General features: G+C 38.2%; 1 protein-coding gene across 1 annotated transcript; it reads left to right on the top strand.

Moving 5' to 3' along the window:
• Nucleotides 1-5925: 5925 nt before the first annotated feature.
• Nucleotides 5926-24166, top strand: LOC134852929 (uncharacterized). The gene is made up of 2 exons (XM_063868804.1): nt 5926-6315; nt 22216-24166. The coding sequence occupies exon 2, from the start codon at nt 22374-22376 to the stop codon at nt 23961-23963; it is 1590 nt and encodes a 529-aa protein (XP_063724874.1). The 5' UTR covers nt 5926-6315; nt 22216-22373; the 3' UTR covers nt 23964-24166.
• Nucleotides 24167-24169: the final 3 nt, after the last annotated feature.

The following is a 24169-nucleotide window of genomic DNA, read 5'->3' as shown; positions in this document are numbered from 1 at the left end:
TGTGCTAAAACTAGATTTGTCCATGGACAAAGAGCTTAGAAAAAACAACCACTATGAAAAGGACCGCACCAGGCTATTGAAAAAAGCAACTGATGTCATATAGAAATTTTGATGAAAAAGAGGCAATGCAATAACATAGGACTACTCTTTTGCCAAATCACCTTATAGAATATGCTCTCCGATAATTAACTCAGTTATACTCAATTACAAGGCTTCGCGTTGTTGATTCACTGCCGCTTACAATTAGCACAAAGCCTCCAAAACATTCAACAAAAAAAGAACAAACAAAAGAAAAAAAACTACAAAAAATACAAACAACCTAAATCAACCTAAAATAACCACCGAAAAAAGTCTTATGCTACAACAAGAAACACTACCACCAGAATTAGAAAAAAAATCACCACATTGATAATCTTCTAGACTCCGGAATCAACCTAGAAAAAAAATTAAATATTTATTCCACAATTTAAATAGTTGATTTAGTAGAATAACCCGATCCATCTGAAGGAAAACAAACCTGTCTTTGAAAACTTGATACACCAAACAAACAGAAACTGAATATTTCGTTTGAATGTTTCATCTCGCAATTTTCGTTTGCGAGCTTTAATAATCACATCGTTTTTTTTCTTTCACGACAAATCATTTGCCGCCAGCATTCAAAGGAAAGATAGTTTTTTAATTCCAACCACACCTATGACTTTACTTCAAAAAATTGCAGGTCTAAAACAAACATCACTTTAGTTTTTGAGAACTGAAACAAAATCATCTCATAGTTACAGCCCTTCTCGCTACTCCTCAACAAAATGAACAAAACGAGATATATGAATACGGTTTTCGCCAAAAAGAATTTAAACAATTTGTCTAAAAAGAGAATATACCAACGTTTTTTAAGCTAAAGCATATTTCATAAAAACTCCTGTTTATTCATCAAACAAAAACAAGAAATAGCTACTTAATGTCAAAACCTCGCGCATACCCACTATTGAACCAGTTGCAACAAATCTGAATCAATTTCTTTCGTTTTTCAAAAAAGTTTTTAAAAACGTTTCTAGAACTTTTCGTTTTCATTTTCACACACATATTTGAATTCTTATTAAACCACTTTTAATTTTTTCAAAAACATTTTTCAGGTTTTTGTACATTTTTTGAATTGAAATAGTCCCTTTCCCAAGTCAATTACCACTTCCTAACCAGGTAGGATGAATTTTAACCTTAATTAACTCTCACTTGAACTTTATGAAACATTTTTAACAAAGAAGAATTGCTAAATCTAGTAAAAAAACTTAATCTTAACTTTTTTAAATGTCCAAAACGAGCATTAACTGTTTTACTAGAAGGTACAGTACTTTTTTTAAAAGACTTTCATCAAGCAAATTTTGTTTCTTAAATCCAGCGAGAAAAAAAACCATGATAAAGTCAAAACTTGTGACCACAACGCCAGCTCAAGCCAAATTACGACCCAAGAAATACATTAACTGAAGGATAAACTAATTTTTAACAACCATCTAATCTAATGACAATTGATGACAAAAAAACAACTAATCGACAAATAGTTCGTCCAAGACGAAAAAAAAGTTTTATACCAGCAAGAGTCATACCCAGTATGAGGTCACCAACAGAACCATCAACTTCCTCATTACAGTAATCAGGAACTATATCAAAAACTCCGACCCTTTCAACCCCGAATCACACTAGAATGTTTCCATTTCTAGCCCGACATCAGCCCAACCGAGAGATAATCAAGTCTATCTCCCAAAAACTTCGTAGTTTGTCCCATATTGAGCACCCTATCGTTCTCCGCCAAATCCAGTTAACGACCCACCTGAAATTTCACCAAAAAACATCCTCATTAGAAAGTTTCTATCTTCAACATCTTCAACATCAAACACACCACAGTTCAATACGTTAATACCAATAACACCACAAATTTTGAATAAGAAATATCAAGAACTACAATGGGTCATTTTTATAGCACCTCCCCCATTAGTCAGACAACACTCAGATAGCACTTGATTTCACTCAGGTAGCACCTTGAGTTGCGCTATACAATGTTAACACGACAAACCCGATTTTCTCCAAGATATACAAAACCGTAAACTACAACTATTGGCTCAACGAAATTTGTTCATAAAACTTGAGATATCAATCAAAATAACAAACTATACTTATGTTCTTTTTCGACTATATCCTGACATAAAAGTACAATCTCCAAATCTCCATTTATTTGCACCAAAGTTTTATTTAAATATGTCAGTTTTACGCAGAAATCAAGTGGCTATCTATCCTTCTTTAATCCATCTCAGATTTATCATATACATGAGTCTTGTAATAGTTGTAGTACCAAAAAAACTTCATCTACTAGCAAAATTAAAAACATTACCTAGTGATAATCCCTTGCCACATACAGTACTACCTGATCATTTAGTATTTTACTATCATTGCGAAGACAACCATCAAAAACACTAAATAATCAAATATAAATCAGGTTACACATTGTGAAACAGAACCATAGGCAAAAGAAATCACAACTGTAATTGCAACATTATATTCAAAAGCTCGCGCTACAATACTTCCAGGCTGGAAGTTTACCGGAAATTTTTCTTATAGGAGAGTTTATTGCTCACACTATCAATCTGGAAAACTTGGTAAACCTTAGAAAAAAAAGATATTATGAAAATTCATTAGGTTTTCACATTTTTCAAGACTCAAATCGTGAACAGTCTCTGAAACATAATCAGGTTCACACAAGACAAGATGACTGTCATCATCGCCATGGTGCTCAAGGACATTTTGTCTATGATGTTCATGACAAAAATGGATATCTCACAATTGAATCCATCGAAGGATAAATGCAGCATTAAAACAAAGGATTTCAAGTAAAAAGGGTTCTTGATTGGAAAATACACCCAAACAAGTTCAACTCACACTAGATTTAAAAGATTACGCAAAAAAATTTCAAAGCATTCACTTACCAAGTGAAAAGATCAAGGATGTAGAAACGATACCTTAATATCAAGTATATCCAAGAATATGAAAATCAGAAAAAAAATCCTAAAGAAATATTCCAAGGATGAAAACAAATTATAAGGTTTTCAAGCGCACTAAAATCAGTACACGAAGTTAAATATACAAAACCACTAATCAAAACACAAGATTCAATACTTTTTCATCAGTGTATGAAAACGGATTTTATACGAAAAGAGGAAATCTCATTATTCATCAAGCAGCAACAAATAGAAACTGCGAAGGTGAAAAGTGTGATATAACTGTTACTTTAACGAACAAGAATAACCAACAAACAAGGGGAAAACTCTTCTCTGGAATCTTTGATAACAGACGCCTGCAAGAAAAATCACTAAAAAACCACGCATATTTTGGATCAATACACAAAAACATACACACATATATAAAGCTTGAGTACAAGATTAGCAGAACTTTTTAAGAAAAATCACTTTGAGAACATAAAACACTTCATCACTTCTGTGAGCTCGGACGATCAAAAACACTACAGCCATTAGCATAGGCCTTATCATAAATCCCTAGTGCAGGATGTGTTCTCTCCGGAAACGCTCAAATTTTATAAAACATCCTTTGGTACGAAACTAGGATAAGCGTTATATAGTTTTCCAGATAAACGCTGCTCAAGATGAGCCTTTTCCCTGAAAAACAAAATTCTTTTTGCAGACCCACTTTCAAAAAGAATTTGTTTATGGAATAACGCCGTCAAATGGGGATCAAAAATAGCCCCAACCTAGTACAACTAAATCACAAAGAAGATAAAAAATTATCTCACCACACACTATCGTACACCAATGCAACCACATAAGAAGTTTTCACCAGAATGTTTTCTTGCAATAGCCAGACATCTAAATATTAACCTACAATCAATAAAAATTTACTGGAAACCAGATATACAAATCACAGCAGAAGATAACAATTTTGAGAACTTCGCACCAAAATGGATGCAATTCAACGACAAATTATAGATCGAAACTTAAGGAAAAAATGACAAAATTTCAGAATTCTCAGATTTTTACGCATAAATTTACAGAAGATGTTCAAAGAAATTAAGGACTACATCTACCTCAACGGAGAAAATTATCAACCTTAAGCTTTCAATCCTCAAACGCCAACTCACATCAATCAAGGACCTCATCTCGTCTCCCCTACCAAAATTGAATTCCCTTTTTTCCATCTATTCATCAAGATCATCCCACATGCAACATGCGACTCCACGCAAACTGCTTTTAACACTCGAATTTTTTAAACAAAACTACGCCATCGACACTCCAAACAGATTCCCGGCCATGCTCTACTACAAACTTTTGGCAACCACCTTTACCCTCATTACTCTTCCAGTTCCGGTAATCATCCTCTCATCTAACGCATCCTATGCAAATGTTACTCTCATTCTTTGACCAGTTTTAAGCCATATTGACAATCCCGTAATCGACAATCAGCTTGACACGATTTGAATAACTTCAAGTAACATTAGCAGCTATAACACAATAATAAAACTCCACTCACTATACAACAGTTGAGCCAATTCGCCTCCCCCTCTGATACATGTTCGATTCGCCCCAACCCGAGGTCAACGTATGGTCATGAAACGAAAATATCCATTTATTCCTCACAGATACCCAGTCAACCTCTCTTCCACGTCCCGAAATCACCGAAGTAATCATGACAGACACATAAATACACTTGAAAACGTACTAGAACCAGTCCCAGTTTTCCCACAGAACTGCTTCGACAAGAAAAAACTACAAAACCGACGAGATATTTATGTAGATGAAATGTCTATAGTCCCCAAACGCTCTCGGAGCATACTACTTAGAAAGTCAAATGTTTACTTATGCAATTCAAATAAAGGATTTCATTTCATTAACGTTGATTTGTCACAATTACTCAACCGCTACCTTGCACGCAAGTCCAATCAATTCGCCATATCCTACTGCGATCAGTCCATTGATACATGGAAGATTCACCATACAACACCGACCCTCGCGTAAACTCATAACTAACAGAAAAAATTTCACCATAAACTGTTTTTTTTTATTTAGTGTTAATTTTCTGCTTGTTTTGAAAAAAAAGTACTGACGTTAAAAAAATTGTAGGCATATTAGACAGTCGTAGTAAGAGATGCCAGCTGGACAAAGTTTTTTTTTCATAGAAACAAAAACTGAAAAAGCAAAAAAAAATGAAAAAAAAAATTCAAAAACTTTGAAGAAATTTTTTGAATTTATTAAGTTTTGTTTCCCAAAATTAAGCTGAAAACTCCAAAATTGATATTTAATTGTCTACGTTTGAAACCAGCTATCAAAACCTTGAAGCTTTAGCGCACATCAGAAACTGTCTTCCTCAAAAATTATATTTACTGCTCAGCTTTATCAGAAAGCACCAGTGGTCATAAACAAGATAACATGGATTGAAGAGTTCCGAGACCAAAGTATGTAGGGATTCTGCAACAGCTCATGTTTAGCAAACCCATGTCTTACTATTTAACTGTGGTTTCCACAGACTGTTGCGGAATCCGCCAATATTGGTTAACTTGGCCGTTTTTTCTTCAAAGACAATTAGCTATTTTCATTTTTAAAAAAAGTTTCTTTTTCTTTTCAACCACTGATGTAATTGAACTTTTAAAATTAGGAGATAGCAGTTGTCTAAAAACTGGATCAGATTGAACGGTTAAAAAGCAGCAGAGTTCAGAAGCTAGAGGACAGCGTATTAAAATCATGAGATCAAATATTTACCATAAATAGAAGAAAAGTGTAAAAAAGTACAAAGAATGGTAAAATCATATGATTTGGTGAAAGAAAACGTTCAAACTTATGACACTTCTTGTGCGCTTTCTCTATCACTGATTTTGTTATGTTTTACATATATTTAAAACAATTGTACAAAAATCTCAGCTCGGCACAGTTGAGCATCACCAGACTGAGTTTTAAAGAACACAGTTTTTTCAATCAAGTAACTAACCAGTTTTGAAAGAACTTTTCAATAGAGGTCTGTTAAAAGTACGAAAAGTAGTTAGCGTATTTGTATTATCATGCAAATTAACTAGCTCTGATTTGATAAAGTAAAAATTGAAAAGTGCTCGCGTTTACTTTACTTTTCTCTATCAACGATGTAATAATTTTTAAATGTAAACGTGTCATTTTAGCTTCTTAAAGAAAAAACATAGAATAAATTGTTTTTATTCGAGATATTAAAAAGCGTACTAAACAGTTTTCGTTTCACGGGTTAATATCAAGCTGACATTTGATTTCATTTTATCTCACATCTGCACATCTCGAAGTTGCCAACAAAAAACAAGTGAGTTGCAAATTATCTACTTATTTGAAAAAAAAAAATACGACTGATTAGTTTTGATGCTTGACATAGAGATATATTGACTTGGGAAAAGAAAAATTATGTGTATAACCAAGAAAAACAGCTCCATAAAAATCTGTAACCAGGATTTTGCTGGAATCCAAATTGATAAAATAAGGAAAACACTTTTATCATGGTAGACAGCCCAGAAAGAAGGTTCCTTTTGACAGATTTTAAATAAAAAAAGGTTTTGATCATTTTGAGTCCTTGCAAAAAATCGTATGCTTTTCTAGACGTGAGCTCCCAGTTGCGCTAGAATTCACATTAAAAGGTTTCAGACAATTTTGTAGAATTCCTAATGAAAATCCTTCAGAAATGATAGAGCCGCATATCCAATCGTTGACCCCGAGGCTCTGATTTTGGGTCGAGAGGACATGAAAACTCCGGAGAGGAAAGCCAAAAAAAAGCATTATTTGTCGAAGTTTTCCAATAAATGCCATAAATTGGAAATATGCTCTGTAAGTTTTTTGGATAACAAAAAAAGAGCAACAAATTTTTCTGAAAATTCGTCGCTCTTCTCGATAAAATCCTAAATCTTTTCTTAACTTCTTGCCTTCCCTACATGATATGCAGATGGTTCAATTTTGTTCAATTTTGTTTTAGATCGCTAAAGTATCCGTAAATTAGCCCTCAGTTGGCACTTTTTTACATCTCTAGTGGTGTTGACCGCAAAATTATTGCAAAAACCTAATTGAAAGCCAGTCTGAAACACAAACTCGCCTCGAAACCAACTTGTCGCACTCGCCTGGAATTCAACTGATCCTACACACTCAGCTGGGAACCACCTGGTCACGCAGACTCACCCTAGAATCAACTCGCCGCACACACTCGCCTGGAAACACATGGTCACACAGACTCAAGTGAGAACTAATTGGTTGTACACACTCAAATGTGAGACCAGACTGGATGCACCTACTTTTGTGAGAACCAATTGGCCGCAAAAAAATTGCCCGACATCAACTGGTGGCACAAAGTCGCCTGAGAACCAATTGGTCGCACATAGTCTCCTGAGAATGATCTGGTCACCAATCTGGTCTCCTGAGAATAAACTAGTGGCACTAGCCTGGAACCCAACTGCTCCTATACACTCTGCTGGAACCACCTGAATACGCAGACTCACCCTAGAATCAACTCGTCGCACACACTCGCCTGGAAATAACATGTTCACACAGACTCAAGTGAGACCCAACTGGACCCACCTACTTTTTTGAGAGCCAACTGGCGCAAAAAACCTGCCCGACAACAACTGGTGGCACAAAGTCACCTGAGAATCAATTGGTCGCACATATTTGCCTGAGAATGAACTGGTCGCGAATCTTGTCTGGAATCAACTGGTCGCACACAATCGCCTGAAAACCAATTGGTCCCATATACTCGTCTGAAAATCAACTAGTCACACACACACACTCGCCTGGGAACCAACTGGTCGCTAACACTTGGATGAAAACCAACTGGTCGCACACTCGACTGAGAACCAACTGTACGCACAGACTCATCTGAGAACCAACTGGTTGCAAATAGTTGCCTGAGAACGAACTAATCTCACATTGTCGCCTGAGAATCAAATGGTGGCACATATTTGCCTGAGGATCAACTGGTCGCATACCTTCGTAGGGTAACCACCTGGTCAGACAAACTCACTTGAGAACCAACTGGTCGCGCACTCTCGCCTGAGAATCAACTTGTCGCGCATACTCTTAGGGTAACCACCTGGTCACACACACACATTCGAGAATCAACTGGTCGCGGAATCTCGTCTGAGAACCAACTGGTCCCACACACTCACCTGAGAATCAACTTGTCGCACCCCCCTAGAAACCAACTCGTCCCACACACTCGCTTGATAGCCAACTGGTCGCACTCGCTCGCCTTGAAACCACCTGGTCACACACACTCACTTGAGAACCAACTGGTCGCGCACTCTTGTCTGAGAATCAACTGGTCGCCCACACTCTTAGGGTATCCACCTGGTCACACACACACACACACACACACACACACACACACACACACACACACACACACACACACACACACACATACACTTGCTTGAGAACCAACTGGTCGCACTCCCCTGGAAATCAACTGGTTCCACATACTCGCTTGAGAATCAACTATTCGCACACACTCTTAGTGTAACCACCTGGTCACACACACTCACTTGAGAACCAACTGGTCGCGCAATCTCGCCTGAAAACCAACTGGACCCATATACTCGTCTGAAAATTAACTGGTCACACACACTCGCCTGAGAACCAACTGTACGCACAGACTCAACTGAGAACCAACTGATTGCATCAATATGAGTTTGGCATGATTTATGTTTTTGTTTTCCTCTTCTTCCTGGTCAATTGATTCATATTCATCCATATACAAGGGTACTTTCAAGTTTGCTCTCCACCTTTTAGAAATGTCCAGTGCTTCGCTTCCGAATTTTTTGTCGAAATATGTGTCACTCCAAAAGTCCCATTTTTGTCTCGGCCGGGTTATTGTCATCTGGCTTTAGCGTTGCTAAACGTACTCTATACGCTTCTATAGCCGCCTTGTTGAGCTCGAATACATCGTGATCGCTCGTAATTAACTTTATGGAATGTGTCACAGGATTTCCAAACCGAAGTGGACCCTTTCTTTTGTTTTGTCTCCCACTTCGTCTGATTGTTGTTTCTGGCTCGCCTGACTCATCGGAGAAACCTGGAGGTGCATTGGTTCTCTCGTCTTCGCTTCCGTCTGCATTTTTCAGAATTGCCTCTGCTTCTTTTTGAAATCCCCGAGTTAGCACCTGTTCCGACAGCTCGTTCCAATCTTCTGTAGCTAAATCTCGACTCTGAAATGTCTCTAATATTTTAGCTGCTGAGGTTTTCCTAGTTATCTCTTGTGAATTTTCCTTCAACCTTTTCTTTGGTGTCGACGTATTGTTGTCCCGATCACTTTCGGATTGCGACACGTCCTTTGTCAGTTCCGCTGCTGCCGCAGCTTTTTGTTTTCCACTATCTTGACTAGTGATCTTTTTATCTTTCTTTTCAGCGCTTTCCCCACTTTCCGTGCTGATTCCTGGCCCGGCATTGTTTGGCTTCGCTCTCCTTACAGCCAAATTAAGTCCCCCATTCACTTTCAATTCTTTGGACGTTACGTTCTGCTGGCTGTCCTGATACCGCTCCACTGTGTCATCTAAACTTTCTTGATTTTGTAGCTCTGGCCTGTCATCCGACGTATCAACTCTTTTCTTTGAACCCCCTTTTTTTTCTTCGATTTGGACTTTGGTTCGTCTATATGTGGACTCCGCTTGGAATTTTCCTTTTTTGGGCTTGACTTCGTGCCTTTTGTATCTATTTTGGCCTGAGCAATATCGCTTTTTCTATATACTGCTCATGCAGCTGTTCTAATTGTATGACGGGTTTCCGAGACCACTTTTCCTTTTAGTGGGTTGGATAGGGCTTTACTACTTTTTCGATTTTTGTCCTTTCTTAGTAGATTTGTACTTGCTTCTAACTCTTCCGGTTTTTCCTCGATGAAACTGTATTCCCAAGAGTAAAGTAGCTCTTTTCTTAACACCGGGTTTATGGTGCTTGTTTCATCCACTATCCTGCGGATATCGTTCGCCGACGTGTCTCGTCTTTCCAAATTCCACCGTGCATTCGCCTCTAGTAGCGTTTTTAACGCTTTTACCCGGTCTCTGTTTTTAGCAGATTCTATCTCAGTTCTGAATTTTGGACTCACGTCTCTGCTATTCTGTCCCTTCTTCACAGTTTTCACAAGCACTCGCGACTGGTCGACCATCCTTTTGAGCTGCGACGCTGCCAGGGCTGATCGTTCCAGGTCTTCCTTATCTAAATGTTCAGAATTTTTAATGAATTTACCCCTTAATTTTTTGAATTCTGTTTTTGGAAGGCGACCGAAATGTGCCTCGAATGGCGAACATTTAATCGTTTTCTGTTTACACCATCTAGGTCCCTAATTATCGTACTACGAGCGAGTTTTATTGATGTGGCGTTTTCCCCCAGCAACATTACTCCTAGTCTCAGTTTTTTTGTTTGAATAGTTCTTTCAACAAGTCCGCATCCCCGGTGGTCCCCTACCGGACAGAATTTTTGTTCGATGTTATTTTCAGCACAAAACATTTTCATTGTGTTCCCTTTAAATCCTGAGAATTGATCGGTTCTTATTGATTCTGGTATTCCGTGTGTATCAATGTAAGTTCGCAGAAACTTTACTGATGACTTTCCCCCTGTTGATTTTGTTACTTTGACTGATGGAAATTTTGAATATCTATCTATAGCTGTAAGCAAGTAGATTTTTCTCCCCTTTTTATCTTCTAAAGGACCGGCATAGTCTAACTGTAGCTCTTGACCTGGCTGCGTGAGCAGTGGAAGATGTTTTGACTCATTTTTTGGTATCATATATTTTACATTCTTACCATATCGCGTACAAATACGGCATTCTTCGGCCAAATTCACAATGTCCTCATGCATGTGTGGCCACCACAGGTACTTTGATACGTCTAACATCGCTTCCTGACCTGGGTGGCCTCGGTGAATTCGTTTAAGGACTGCCGAACGTAGCTGTCCCGGAACTGCAAGTCTCCTATCCACTAATATGCAGTCGTCTACCACGGCCATCTGGTGCCAAAGGGAATTTGTATAAGGGTCCATTAGTTCGAATGAGTGGCGATCATTTCTTTCGATTACTCTTCTAAGCCGATCCATCCACGTGTCCTCCGTAGTTAACTCGGCCAGTAAGTTCCGGTCGAACAGCTTCGTCAAGTTATTCAGGTTATTGTTTTCAATGTCTTCTGCAAACCTGAATTCGTCCTTTCTGGACCTTCGTACACTCTTCTGACCCCCAACTATACTGACTTCCGTGCTTGAAGTCGAACTGTCCGCTGTAAGGTCTATCTCAATAATCTTTCGATCGCTCCCTCCTGAACTATTTTCCTGTGGGCTGAGCATGCTAGTCGAAGCTTCTAATTCCAACAGATTTCCTGGAAAAACTTTCTCTTTCTGCTCTAATCCTATTTAGTCCCAAAACGAGGTTAGCCGCTTTGACTTCTCCTGTGTGAACTACGTAGATGTAGGTGTTGATGTTGCTTGACTCTCCTCTTTCCTTCGATTAGTTATGTCCTTCTTCCGCCATTCAACCTGAGGAGTTTCGTCCCCCGAATTGTCTGAGTCTTGTTCTCTATGCACTATTCTTGTCCTCTTGTATGTTGTCTCCGTCACTCTTTCTAACAGCTGGTCTCTACTCCTGTCCCGTTCCACTATTTTGACTGTCTTTTTGGGTTTTTCTTTCAAATCTTTTTCCTCCATACTTCTTTTCCACTTCAACTCACTATAATTTTGTTTCCTAGATTTGTCGACCGACTGTTTGCAGTAAGAAAACTCACGTAAACTGTTTTGCTCAAATTTTGAAAGGCGTGAATTTGGACCGTTCTCGTTCCGGTCGAGCCCTGTTCGTTTTTGGACAAAATGGTTGCTATAGCAACTATGGGATGACTTATCTATCAATTCATTCGTTGTTCTCTTCAATCCAGAATGTTCTAGAATATTGTCAATCTGTATTTTTTTTGCTGTTTCATTTAGTCGACTGCTTAAGCAGTCGAGTGCTTTATGAAAACATTCAATCGATGACACAACAAGTTTTTCATCTAAATACGACTCTGGCCACAGCTCCTCGTTTGGTTCTCTTGACAAATAATCCACAATCCCCATGTCCTTACCTGGTATATGCACAACCGTAAAATGGTAAGGTAGTAATCTGTCTACCCAACTAGTAAGTCGGGATTGATACGTCTTGTTTGATTAAAAGTCACCTAAGGCTGATGTAAGAGCCTTATGATCTGTGGCCAAAATGAACTTTTTTCCCAGAAGGTAGTGTTTGAATCTGTCTACTGCCCAGACAACTGCGAGCAGTTCTAATTCGTTTGTAGAGTACTTCTTTTCTTGGACGTTTAAATAACGTGATGCGAACGCAATTGGTACCCATTCATTATCATCCGTTTTTTGTTCTAATGTTGCTCCTAGCCCGCTATGGCTGGCATCACATTTTACCCGAGTATCCTTTTTGGATCGTAATAATGAAATTGTGCTATTCTTGCCACTGTTTGCACTGCTGCTTTTATCTCCTCAAATATTATCGAGTGTTCTTCCCCCCACTCGAATTTTTTACAGGTAACTTTACATTTTTCAATTTTTTTTTCATTTTCTTCCCTTAACAATGGTCTAAGTTTGTGTGTCAAATTTGCAGCGTTCGGGATAATTTTTGAAAGATGATTAATGTTACCCATAAAGGATCTTAGTTGTTTTAACGTTTTTGGGTGTTGCAATTTTAGAATTGCCTCTGTTTTGGTGATTTTTGGTGTTATGCCGTTTGACTTGAGTTTGTGACCTAGCCAGTTAACTTCTGATTAAAAAAAGCACATTTCTCAAGTTTTAACGCCAAATTCTCATTGTCCAATTTTTTTGGAACATTTGTTACTAAACGTTCGTGTTCCCGTTCATTTCCCTTGGATACAATTAAAATGTCATCCAGGAAACAGAAGGTATTTTTCGCATGATTCAGTGTTCTATCCATAGCTTTTTGGAATTCTGCAGGCATATCTGCTAGTCCATAGAACCCGGTCAGAAATCTGTATGTTCCTGTAGCCTGTCCACCCACTATGTTAAAATTGCACTGCTTCGCTGTTTCTGCATTCAGTTTGATCTGGCTGTAAGCGTATTTCAGGTCCAATACCGTAAAATACAGCCTACCGACAGTTACTATCTGACTAACCCCATCCAAAATTTCGTCTACGTTGGGCATCTGGTATTTGTTTTTAAACAACTGCCTATTTATTGGTTTTGCGTCTAGTGCTAGCTTAATAGAGTCATCTTTTTTTACGGTAATAACTATAGGGGCAATGAAGCAGTCACTTGTGCATTTATCCAATTTTGTTATATGACCCTTCGATAACAACTTCGATAACTCAGCTTGCACTTTGTCTTGCATATGTATAGGGATCCTCCTACCTTTTTCCTGAATGGGACATAGTGGATACTTGAATTTGGTGTTCACAACATGATTTATTGATTCGCCTTTTCTATCGAATAGTGACGGGAATGGTTTGTAGAATTGCTTTTTTCTATCTTCCGGCTGCTCACACAGTAACACGTCGAACCTGGATTTTCGTGATTGGGCAGACTTCTGTGTTGTCTGAATCCCTAATTTTCCTTGCAGATCTAATCCTAGAATACATCTTGCTCTACGTTCTGTAACCAAGAATGTTGCATCTGTCACTTCCCATCCTGCCGACCTAATACTAGCACATAATGCACCCAGTGTTTGAATTGATTGTTTGTTGTAGTCAACAAATTGTGTTGACAGGTTCAGTTTTTCAGGTGGTATAAACTTTATGTTTTTAGTTCCCTCCAATAGTTGTTTTGCTGTTGTCCAGTTTAGGAAAGATATTGGACTTCCTGTATCTATTGCCAAATTGATAATGTGTTTATCAATTCTTACCAAAGCTTTCAGAGATTTTATCTTGTGTGATTTTGGGTTCCTCCTAATATCTATTTTTCGGACATCCCCTGTGGGCGAGCTTAACAGTTCGTTTTTTTCAACTGCTGTCAATTTTTCGGCTTTACCAATCGAGACCTGTAATTTTGTTTCCACTGCCATAATTTCATATTCGTCACATGAATCAAAACTGTGAATTATATTGCATTCTTCTTCCGAGCTGGATTTTTCTCCCGCAATCTTGTTTACCTGGTTCGATCTGCACATTTTGCGAAATGGTTTGGTTTATTACAACTTATACATGATTTGCCCATCGCTGGACAAGTGTCTGTCCCCGAATGTTCGACCGCATCTAGTGCATGGTTTTTTTCCGATCTGCTCTATCTTTGTCATCGTTCCATTTCTTTCTGAATTGATCTCGATTTGGTCGTTTGTAGTTTTGATTTTGGTTTCCAACCGCCATGATTGGTTCCTGTTTTATTTTTGTTTGTGGCTCAAAGAGTTTTGCACCCATTGAACTTCCCGCGGCCGATTTTTGGAACGCCTGAGTCGTTTGTTTGCTTTGTTCGAATTTGATAGCTCGTTTCAATACTTCATCCGGTGTGAAGGTTTCAAATGTCAACGTGAAACCTTCACAGTATTCTTCATTCGTGATATGAATAAATCTCTCACCAGTTCTTCCTCTAAACCGCATAATTCAGCTTTGGCTACTTGTGCAGTTAGAGCAGCGTGAAAAGACTCCAGCGTCTCACCGGATTCTTGTGTTCTTGTGAATAATCTATATCTCTCGTACGTGATGTTTCTCGTCTTTTCGAATGATACTTTCGCTAGTCTCACCATTTCTCTGAACTCGATCTTTGAAATTTCGAGATGTGGATTTTTCTGAACAAATTCCTTCTTTCCGTCTGTTCCTAATGCCAAAAATAGACGAGAGGTAAGTCGCTTTTGTACTTCGTTATAAAACACAGTATGTCCTACTTTTGGACCTCGTTCTCTTCTTTCTTCGTTTTCGAGTATAACTTTGTCTCTTCGTACTTTAATTCTCTCCACCCGGTCTGCAATTGCCTGAGCAGTTTCGTGCTCTCCTGGACTTGCTGGTCGTGGCATTGGCTCGTCGATTACTTGTTTTGGATCTTCTAGTAAAATATTCGGATTCACACTTTCTTTGACTGTCACTGCTAACATGAATTGGTCCAACCAAACTTTGAAATTCCACGGTGGATCCGAGCTAGCAGACGTCCAAAACACGGGAAAACCCATGTCCGTTCGGTTGTCCTGTGCCATGAATCCTGCTGGCTGCGCCATGTGGTACAGTAATGTAATTCTATGGTAGAGACTGGAAAAGAATTCGGTTTCAAAATGTTTATTTCAATATTGAAACTCGTGTGTTTTTCTTTTCTTTTCTTTAATGGTTTGTAAACCAGCTTCTTTACCGATGTCGGTTCCACGCCAATGTGTTAAAACAACTATGCAGTGATCAACACTGCCTGACCCTGTTCATTACATAATAACAATATATTATTATAGATACCAATAGCAATCCAAGGTTAGTGTTCAGCAGAGAGCACTTGGTTACTGCACATGCAGTATGTAATGTACCACAACACACACTCACTTGAGAACCAACTGGACGCGCAGAATCAACTGAAGATCAACATGAAGCACATGTTCAACTGAGAACCAACAGGTCACACACGCTCAGTTGAGAACCAACGGGTCCCACACTCTCACCTGAGAACCAACTGTACGCACAGACTCAACTGATAACCAACTGGTCGCTAACACTCGCCTGAGAACGAACTGTTCGCACGTAGTCGCCTGAGAATCAACGGGTGGCACATATTTTCCTGAGATTCAACTGTTCGCAGTCACTCTTTTGTTAACCACCTGGTCACACACACTCACTTGAGAACCAACTGGTCCCACACTCTCACCTGAGAATCAACTAGACGCACAGACTCAACTGAGAACCAACTGGAGCACAGACTCAACTGAGAACCAACTGATCGCACAGACTCAACTGAGAACCAACTGGTCGCAAACACTCATCTGAGATTGAACTGATCGCAAACACTCGCCTGAGAATAAACTGTTTGCACATAGTCACCTGAGAATCAACTGGTCGCACACACTCTTCTGGTAACCCTCCAGCCACACACACTCACTTGAGAACCAACTGGACGCGCAAACTCGCCTGAGAACCAACTGGTCGCGCAGAATCAACTGAAGATCAACATGAAGTGCAGGTTCAACTGAGAACCAACAGGTCACACACGCTCAGTTGAGAACCAACGGGTCCCACACTCTCACCTGAGAACCAACTGTACGCACAGACTCAACTGAGAACCAACTGGTCGCAAACACTCGTTTGAGAACGAACTCTTTGCGTATAATTAATCTCCTGAGAATCAACTGGTGGCACATACTCGCCTTAGAATCAACTGGTCGCACATACTCTTCTGGTAACCACCAGGTCACACGCACTCACTTGAGAACAAACTGGACGCTCACTCTCGCCTCAGAACGAACTGTACGCACAGACTCAACTGAGAACCAACTGGTCGCACAGACTCAATTGAGAACCAACTGGTCGCCCACATTCTGCAGAGACCCAACTGGTTGTACACACGCTCTGCTGAGATCCAACTGTTCGCACACACTTTAATCAGATCCAACCGGTCGCGCGCATTCGCTCAGGTCTCATTTGGTAGCATGCACTCTGTCTGATTGACCAAAGGTTTCGCTTCGATTGGTCGAAACTGCTTCGATAGGATTACTGCCTGAAGTTTCGTCATTCCAGACTTTTCAGAGGAAAACTGATTCAGCGGATTTTTCAATTTTCGTTTCAATAATATCTTTTTTTCTAATACTTTTTAACGCCCAATCTTTCTAACTCCCCAGTGTGCCTGCTTATTTCTCTTTGACACTTGTTAGCCACCGCAGTGATGTTTCCTTGAAGTATTTCTGGTCAATTATGGAATTAATTATGGTTCGATAGCGTTTCCGGTGCAGTTGGAGCTAAAGTGTGTGGACTTGGGAAAACGAAACTGTGAAAGTCAACTACTGCGGACTGGAATTCCTAAATGGCTTCTGATTCGTAACTGATCGCGGCAACAACATTTCTGACTGTAAACGATATTCAGATCAAAAAAATCTTTCAAAGTCTTGAGATAACATCCAATCTAATCGGGACTAATATTCTCTCATGTTGTCTGATAACGTAGAAGTGTTTGATTGCAAGCCACATAGGATAGCTCACGCTACCGGCTATTTAATAAAGTAGGCGAGATAGTTCAAAGTTATGCAAATTTTATACCGAAAAAGGAGCAAAAAGTATCTTTGGAGGATGATGCACCCATGCCATATCATTTTAACATAAAAAGCGCTCAATAATAAATGGCCTGATGTGGTTTCAAAATTGCGCCAAAGGGCTTTGTTAATTTTGTGATGTAGCACGATAGCCGCAGGCTCATTACTTTCTATATTTCGTTTATAATTAATGCTGTTCTCGTTTGTTCAATCGGATTCTCAAGTTCCTACGTTAACTAAGAAAAGTAGAAGAAATAGTACAAAACATACAATCTTTAACAGGCAAAACTATGTATTTTGTGAATTTTGAGCGGAATCAACAACAAGGAGATTTCTTTGATCTTGTTAAGTTCTTTCGTTTTCTTTGATTGTACCGAAACATTTTGATCATATTTAAAGAGTTACAGAGTTACAGAGAATTTTTGCGCCTATGCAGTGCAGATATCTGGCTCTTAAGGGGAAATCCACAGAAAAAATAGTACAAACCAACCAGAAAATTAAATTGTCTTTTCCAGGATTTCAAAATCCCGTTTAGATTGCTTGAGAAATCGCAAGGTCGCGAATGATGTCAGTTTAGATATAATCAAGAATTATGGGAAAAGTGAAATGTTTTCCACTGCCAAAATATTGGTTGAGACATTAAAGTTTTTCCGAGAACGCCTGAAAAATCAGTTGCCCGCGGAATAGGAGAACGGTCTTCGTGTAAACATAGCACATCCTCGAGACAAATCATTTTTTTTGAAAACATATAGCATTCAACTAGAAAAGCTGCTACAAGACATAATGAAAAAAGGAACGTTGCGAAAATGAAACTGCAGAAAAGGAAAGTGGGGAGAAATATTAAAGCAGTTCACTCGAACAAGGGTTTGGGATCAAACAGCCAAAAAGTTTAAGAAAACAAAAACAGCGAACAGCAGGAAATAGAGGACATTAAAATCAGATAATCCAATCGGCCGATAAATGATGAACTAGCTGAGTGTTCTTCCCGTGTACGCGGAAGCACCTGGCTGCAAAGGACAATTGTCTGCTTTCATAACAAACTACTCATCCGTAATCGCTTCATCAGCATTGACCATGTAGAGAAGATTTGTAAATATGGCTGGGAGAATCAGAAAAAAGTACCAATTGTGTAACGTAAACTGTCAAAAGCGTCCGCAAGTTCAAAAGAAAGATATAATCAAAGACTTGTAGAAAATACTCACTGACTTCAAATATGGTACGTTTCTAAGCACCATTAAAGGTGTTTTTTTGTTCATGAAAACCATTCACTAAAGGTACTGTTTCTTGAAACAAATCAGAATCGGCTAAAAAGAAACTGAAATTTTAAATCAATCAAAGCGAATCCATATTCATCATGAAGGTTAATAATTCTTTCGACATAATATTGGGAAAGGTGACAAATAAATATCTATGAAGATAAAAAAAACTTGAGGAATATCTGCAAAAAATAGTAGGAATCACTTGCATCAAAATTTATAAATGAAGCCGAGAATGACAAGAACATGCGTTCAAAAGCAAACAAAAAATACAGTTTTATAGTTACATCATGCGGTTATACAGACACTAGTAGGGAAAACGGAGTTCGTAGATCAACACCGCGATGAAACGCCTAGAGTCAGAGAGCGTTCACAGCGATTTTTGATAATGCATGCCATTTGAAAATGAGAAGGTGTGTGTGTGTGTATGTGTGTGTGTGTGAGAGAGTGTGTGTGTAAGTGTGTGTGTGAGAGAGAGAAAGAGAGAGATACTGTGTGGGCGCATGTGTGCACGCGCGCGCGCGTGTGTGTGTGAACTAATGCAGGATATAAGAAAAATACGAAACCAGCAAGGCAACTAAAACAATTAAAGTCATCAACAGAAAAAAAATCTGAAACAAAAGAAAACAAGATTGCTCGATCAGGGGAAGGACCGAAGGTCCCGTCCGCCTCTTAAGGTCTGTGGAGCAGTAATAACTTGAAAAAAAGTAACAAAATAAAGTGAAAAAAAAAATTAAACTTGAGAACTTTTTTGTGAAAACCATCCTGCCACCCACCATATAAAGTACAAAGTAATAAATTTTGCTATTAGGAAATCTATTTGTACAAATAAGCTTCCCTTAACCAATTTGGAACAATTCATAAGACTGCTTAAACCTCCGTATACTCGTTAATAGCGCGAAATATATCTCGCGTTAATTGTCTCAAATTAGCCAGAATGGCAATAGTTAAACCCCCATAACTTTACAAAAAGTGATTGCAGGTGAATTATATATTTTTTCAAATTTAAGCTAAGAACAACAATACGCTTTGAATAATGTTTAAAAAGATTCGTCGAAGTCGGCTAGATAAAAAAAAACGAAAAATGTCTGAAGAAAAATCCCAACCCGAGCACAAAATTTCCTTTAATTTTGTTACGAAAGTCAGAACAAAAACATTCACAACAGTGCTCAACAAAATGCTTGAAAAAAACGCAGTGCAATCAATCCAGCCAGTACACGCACACACAATTTAAGATTTAAAACGAATAAAAAAAGGTCTGATACGCAATCATCAGAGAAAAAAGGCGCTTAATAGGTTACGAGAAACAAACCAGCAAGCGAAGATCAAACATAAATTTGCAAGAATCAAGAAAAAAAGGAGATCCAATAACAATCAAGAGAAGAGAGTATGGGCTAGCTTCTAAATCAATACGATGACTTTAAGTTGATTTAAACATTGGACAAGGGATCCGTTTCTCGAATAACATCATCAAATCACTGACTAGACACAGATGAAGATAGGCCTGTTGCTGCTCAGACGATCATGATATATCTAGATTATTTGGAGATAGGTAAACTCTTCTTATGTCAGCATAAAATTGCGTGGAAAAGACTACAAGGTAGGACCTGGCATTTTAAATCAGAGAGTAGGGGAGAACCATGGAATCAAAATAAAATCTGAGAGAGTCGGCTTGACTAATATCAGAGGGCTTTTATAAAAAAACTTTAAGCACGGCCATTAAACAGAAACAAAACCAGAACATATGGCCCGCACGTTTTGTTTCAATGCAAAAAAGACAAGCAGGAAATGGTCATATCCAATTTTTTTTCAAAAACTTCAAGAAGACAAAACTTCTTAATTGAGTTTATTTCGATGATAAGCGTGATACTCTTTTATGTTTATTTGATAATCACATATAGTGTTACGTCCTTTTTATATCTCACGAACAGAACAAATCATTAGCATTCTTTTAGATTTCAACAAGCAAATGAACAAAAAAAATTCTCGTTTGTGTCGTTTTCTCAACTATTTCAAATAAATGTGATTTTGCAAATCTAAAAAAGTATTAAGTTTAATAAAAAACTTGATACAAGATAAAATAATTGTCTAAGACCATTAAAAAATTTTGGTAAATGGTTTTGATGTAGAGTTGGAAATGTGATTTGGAAAGAAAAAAATTAAAACATAAACGTAAGATGCTTTCAAGTATCAAAACATAAACAAGAAACAACATATTGGTTACAATGTCTGAAAAAAAAGAATTTTCATCTAGGAAACCACTTAACTAGCCATTTTTTTTGTTTTGCGAATTGTAACAGAATACCGTTATAAGACCGCCCTCTTCGATAATTCTTTTATCCTGTTTCCTTTCGTCTGGCCGACAAAATTTTGGCGATATCAATTTACTTCAAGTCTAATCCCTGGATTCCACTGACCTATACAAACCAGAAAAGGCTTCTATGTACCCGCATCGAGCGCCCATGGATTTTAATTGATTAAAATGGATTCCCGAGACAAAAAAAATCGATTATAATCCATTACGGATGTAAAATTTAGACAACGAAATCGATTATATAGCCATTATAATCGATTATTTTTGAACGAATATAATCCATTATAACCCACTCAAATCGATTGTAATCCATTATTTTTGTCCCTGAAATCGATTCTTTTTGCCAAGATAATCCATTATAATAGATTATTTTGAAATGAAAATCCATTATAATCCATTATAATTGATTATAATCCATTTCATTTTTAGAACTAAATTCGATTGTTTTTTAAAAAAATTTTGCAAATTTTGCGAGAAGTTTGCAGAATTTATGCCCTGTTTTTTTTACTAAATGCCATGTCTCAACTTCGTCCCCTCGCCCCCTCAAGCTTCTTAAACACCGCCACCCCCCCCTCTCCCCAACTAAAGGGGCAAGGTAAACTGGAGGGGGTGGGGTAAATGATGGGAGGGGGGTAAACTGGGGGGGGGGGGGGGGGGGGGGGGGGATAGTAAACTGGTCGGTGGTAGTATACTGGGTACTGGGGGCTTAACTGGCTGGGGGGGGGGGGGGTAAAATGAAGTGGTGTTAAACTGCGATGAATTAGAAAAAGTAGAGACAAAAATAGATAATTTTTTTCTTAAATGTAACTTAAATTTGAAAATTTAATGAATAACCCCTCGTTTTTTGGGATAAAAAAAATTAGGATTATAATCCATTTTTAATAGATTATAATCGATTATTTTGTATTTTTATAGATGCTGACCATATTTTGACAATATAATCGATTATGATCCATGGGCGTTCGGTGCGGGTAATACAGAGTTGTGTTATGTAATTTTTTTTCTGAAAAAATTGTCAAAGAAAAAAAAGTTTCATCAGGAGTCAAACTTTTCAAATCCGCAAAAAGATTGCGGAATCAAAAAAAAGTTGCGGAATTTAGGAATCCTAGAAACCACAAACAAATTATAACATGAATATCGTAAAATTAAACTAACGTGAAGTCCGCAGCTGTACGCGGAATCCGCGAACTGTAAAAAAAACCCGCGAACTGCAAAAAAAAACCCTGCCGAATCTTAATACATTTAAAAACATTCGCTTACAATTTTGCAAATTCCACTTAGGATTCCAATGATCTTCATACAATATATTAAAAGCCCATCGAGTGCACAGTTTTGCCTCGTAACGTGAAAATGTCTTAAAACGCTGAATTGAGTGAAACAAGAGAAAGACGTTAAATTTGATGTCCTGGTTAGTGATTTCCGAGAACCCAAACACCACAAAAGTTCTGCCTTTAATGTTTTCTTTCTGTATTTTAGAACGACCATCGACTGCAGCTTCAATTGCATCATCCACTGTTCCTTACATAGAACTCCAGTCTGTCGTTTTCTGCGAGAAACATCCCGAAGAAACCGTTCGCTATTTTTGCAATATCTGCAAAATAGCGATATGCGAGCTATGTTGGAAGCAGAATCATATGGATTGGAAGAAGCATAACGTAAGTTTTCTCACTGTGAATTTGGAGCCCCAGAAGTTAACCATGCAGCGACTGACAGAATATAAAGACGAAATTGAAAAAACATCTCAAGTTCTGGCTTCCAACGACTGGAAAACAATAGTGAAACAGATAACAACAGCTGAAAACGAACAAAAGAGCGTTTTAAAGTCAAATTCCGCTAAGCAGCTTGAAGACAAGTCTGCAGCCGTAAGAAAACAGCTTTTGGATCACAAGCAATCCCTGCAAGCTTTCAAAGCAAAAATAACGGATCAGTTCCGCGAATTAGAACAAAAATATGCCATAATTTTTGGAGAATTCATTCTGACTAGAGATAACACGGTTTCCTGCTCCAGATCGCAAACTGCGTTTGCAGAAGGCGGTTACTCATCACTTGATGCAGAAAATTTTGCGAGTGGGGTTGACAGACTTGTTCTGAGTGCAGGAACTTCAAATCAGGAAGTTTCTACTAGTTTTGATGATTCACAGGGTGAAGCAGAGAGGATAAATCAGAAAGAGAAAAAACCTGGAGAGGAGGCAAGGATGAGAGAGTTGATCGGAGTAGAGAAAATTGCAGATGCAAGCGGAACAGTTATTGACGCTCTTAGGGTAGTTTATAACTCAGATACGGAGGAGATAATAACAGATTATGCAGAATCATTCCGTGTGTTTCAACATAACGAAAACAGTAATCAGATAGAACTGAAAAGAGAGATGGAGTGGAAGCAAATGCGAGATGATACAATTTCTGTGATTGATATTGCCACAGACATCGACAATAATCTTTATGTGTCATTATATAGAACAAGCGATCGGAAATGGAGTGTTGAGATTGTGAATCAGAATAATCTAAAGATGATAAAAGAACTAGACACAGCCCAACTTCTCAATGGATATTCTTCAGTGGATTGGTCTTTGTGTACATATGAAAAGATCTTAATAGTGGCAGTGTTCGATAGGAGAAATAAGAAGCAGGAGAAATGGTGCAGTATTACAGTCTACTTCGATCAAATCAGACAGTACACGGTACCACTTGATATAAAGACAGTCGGAAGCAGGGTTTGGAGGTGTAGTAATCTTTTTGTGAATGATACCACGTTGATACTCAACTGTGGCGCGGATTCAAACAAACTAGCAGTGATATCTCTACCATCACATCACAAGGAAGATATGAAAAGAAACACATCGTCAAATACAACAACACGAGAAATACAACCTCGTTCTATTAAATATGTGAGGCTCTCTGGTTTGAGTGACATTTACTCCTTGGTTTGGATACCCTCATCAGTGTTTGGTTTCTCAAATGGTCTAAACGGGTATCTATTTGTGACGGATTATTCTATGAATGCTACTTTCTTCAGAATTGACTTTGAAAAAGAGTTGGACCAGCTGGAAAATGAAGGAGAGACTGAATTGAAGAAAATGGAGGAAATTCCACCTCTGAAAAATACAATTGTTTATTCCAGAATAGACAACTCATCTGTGTTTGCGCTCTCTGAAACTACTTATCCCTATAAGGGTAACCCAAGTATTTTGAAACTTGAGTTCGAACCAAGATTCACATTGCCATAAATTCCTCAATTTAAAACAATGCAGTGAATTATTTCAGACTCTCCATTGCATCTTACATTTTTCAACAGTATTTTTTTTTTTTCATTTCAGCACTAAACAGGTGTGATAGAAAAAAAGTTCCATCAAACTAGGAGTATAAAATTATTATTTTAATTTTGATTCATTAACCAGCGAACGTTAGTAACTGTAAATATTTTAACTTGTTG

Source organism: Symsagittifera roscoffensis, chromosome 8, assembly GCF_963678635.1.
Source record: "Symsagittifera roscoffensis chromosome 8, txSymRosc1.1, whole genome shotgun sequence".
Lineage (NCBI taxonomy): Eukaryota > Metazoa > Xenacoelomorpha > Acoela > Convolutidae > Symsagittifera > Symsagittifera roscoffensis.
Note: the sequence above shows the minus strand (reverse complement) of the source record. Positions and strands in the feature narration are given on the sequence as shown.

What these genes read in the sequence shown, in the direction of transcription:
- LOC134852929 (XM_063868804.1), top strand. Translation starts at nt 22,374, where the DNA reads ATGGATTGGAAGAAGCATAACGTAAGTTTTCTCACTGTGAATTTGGAG.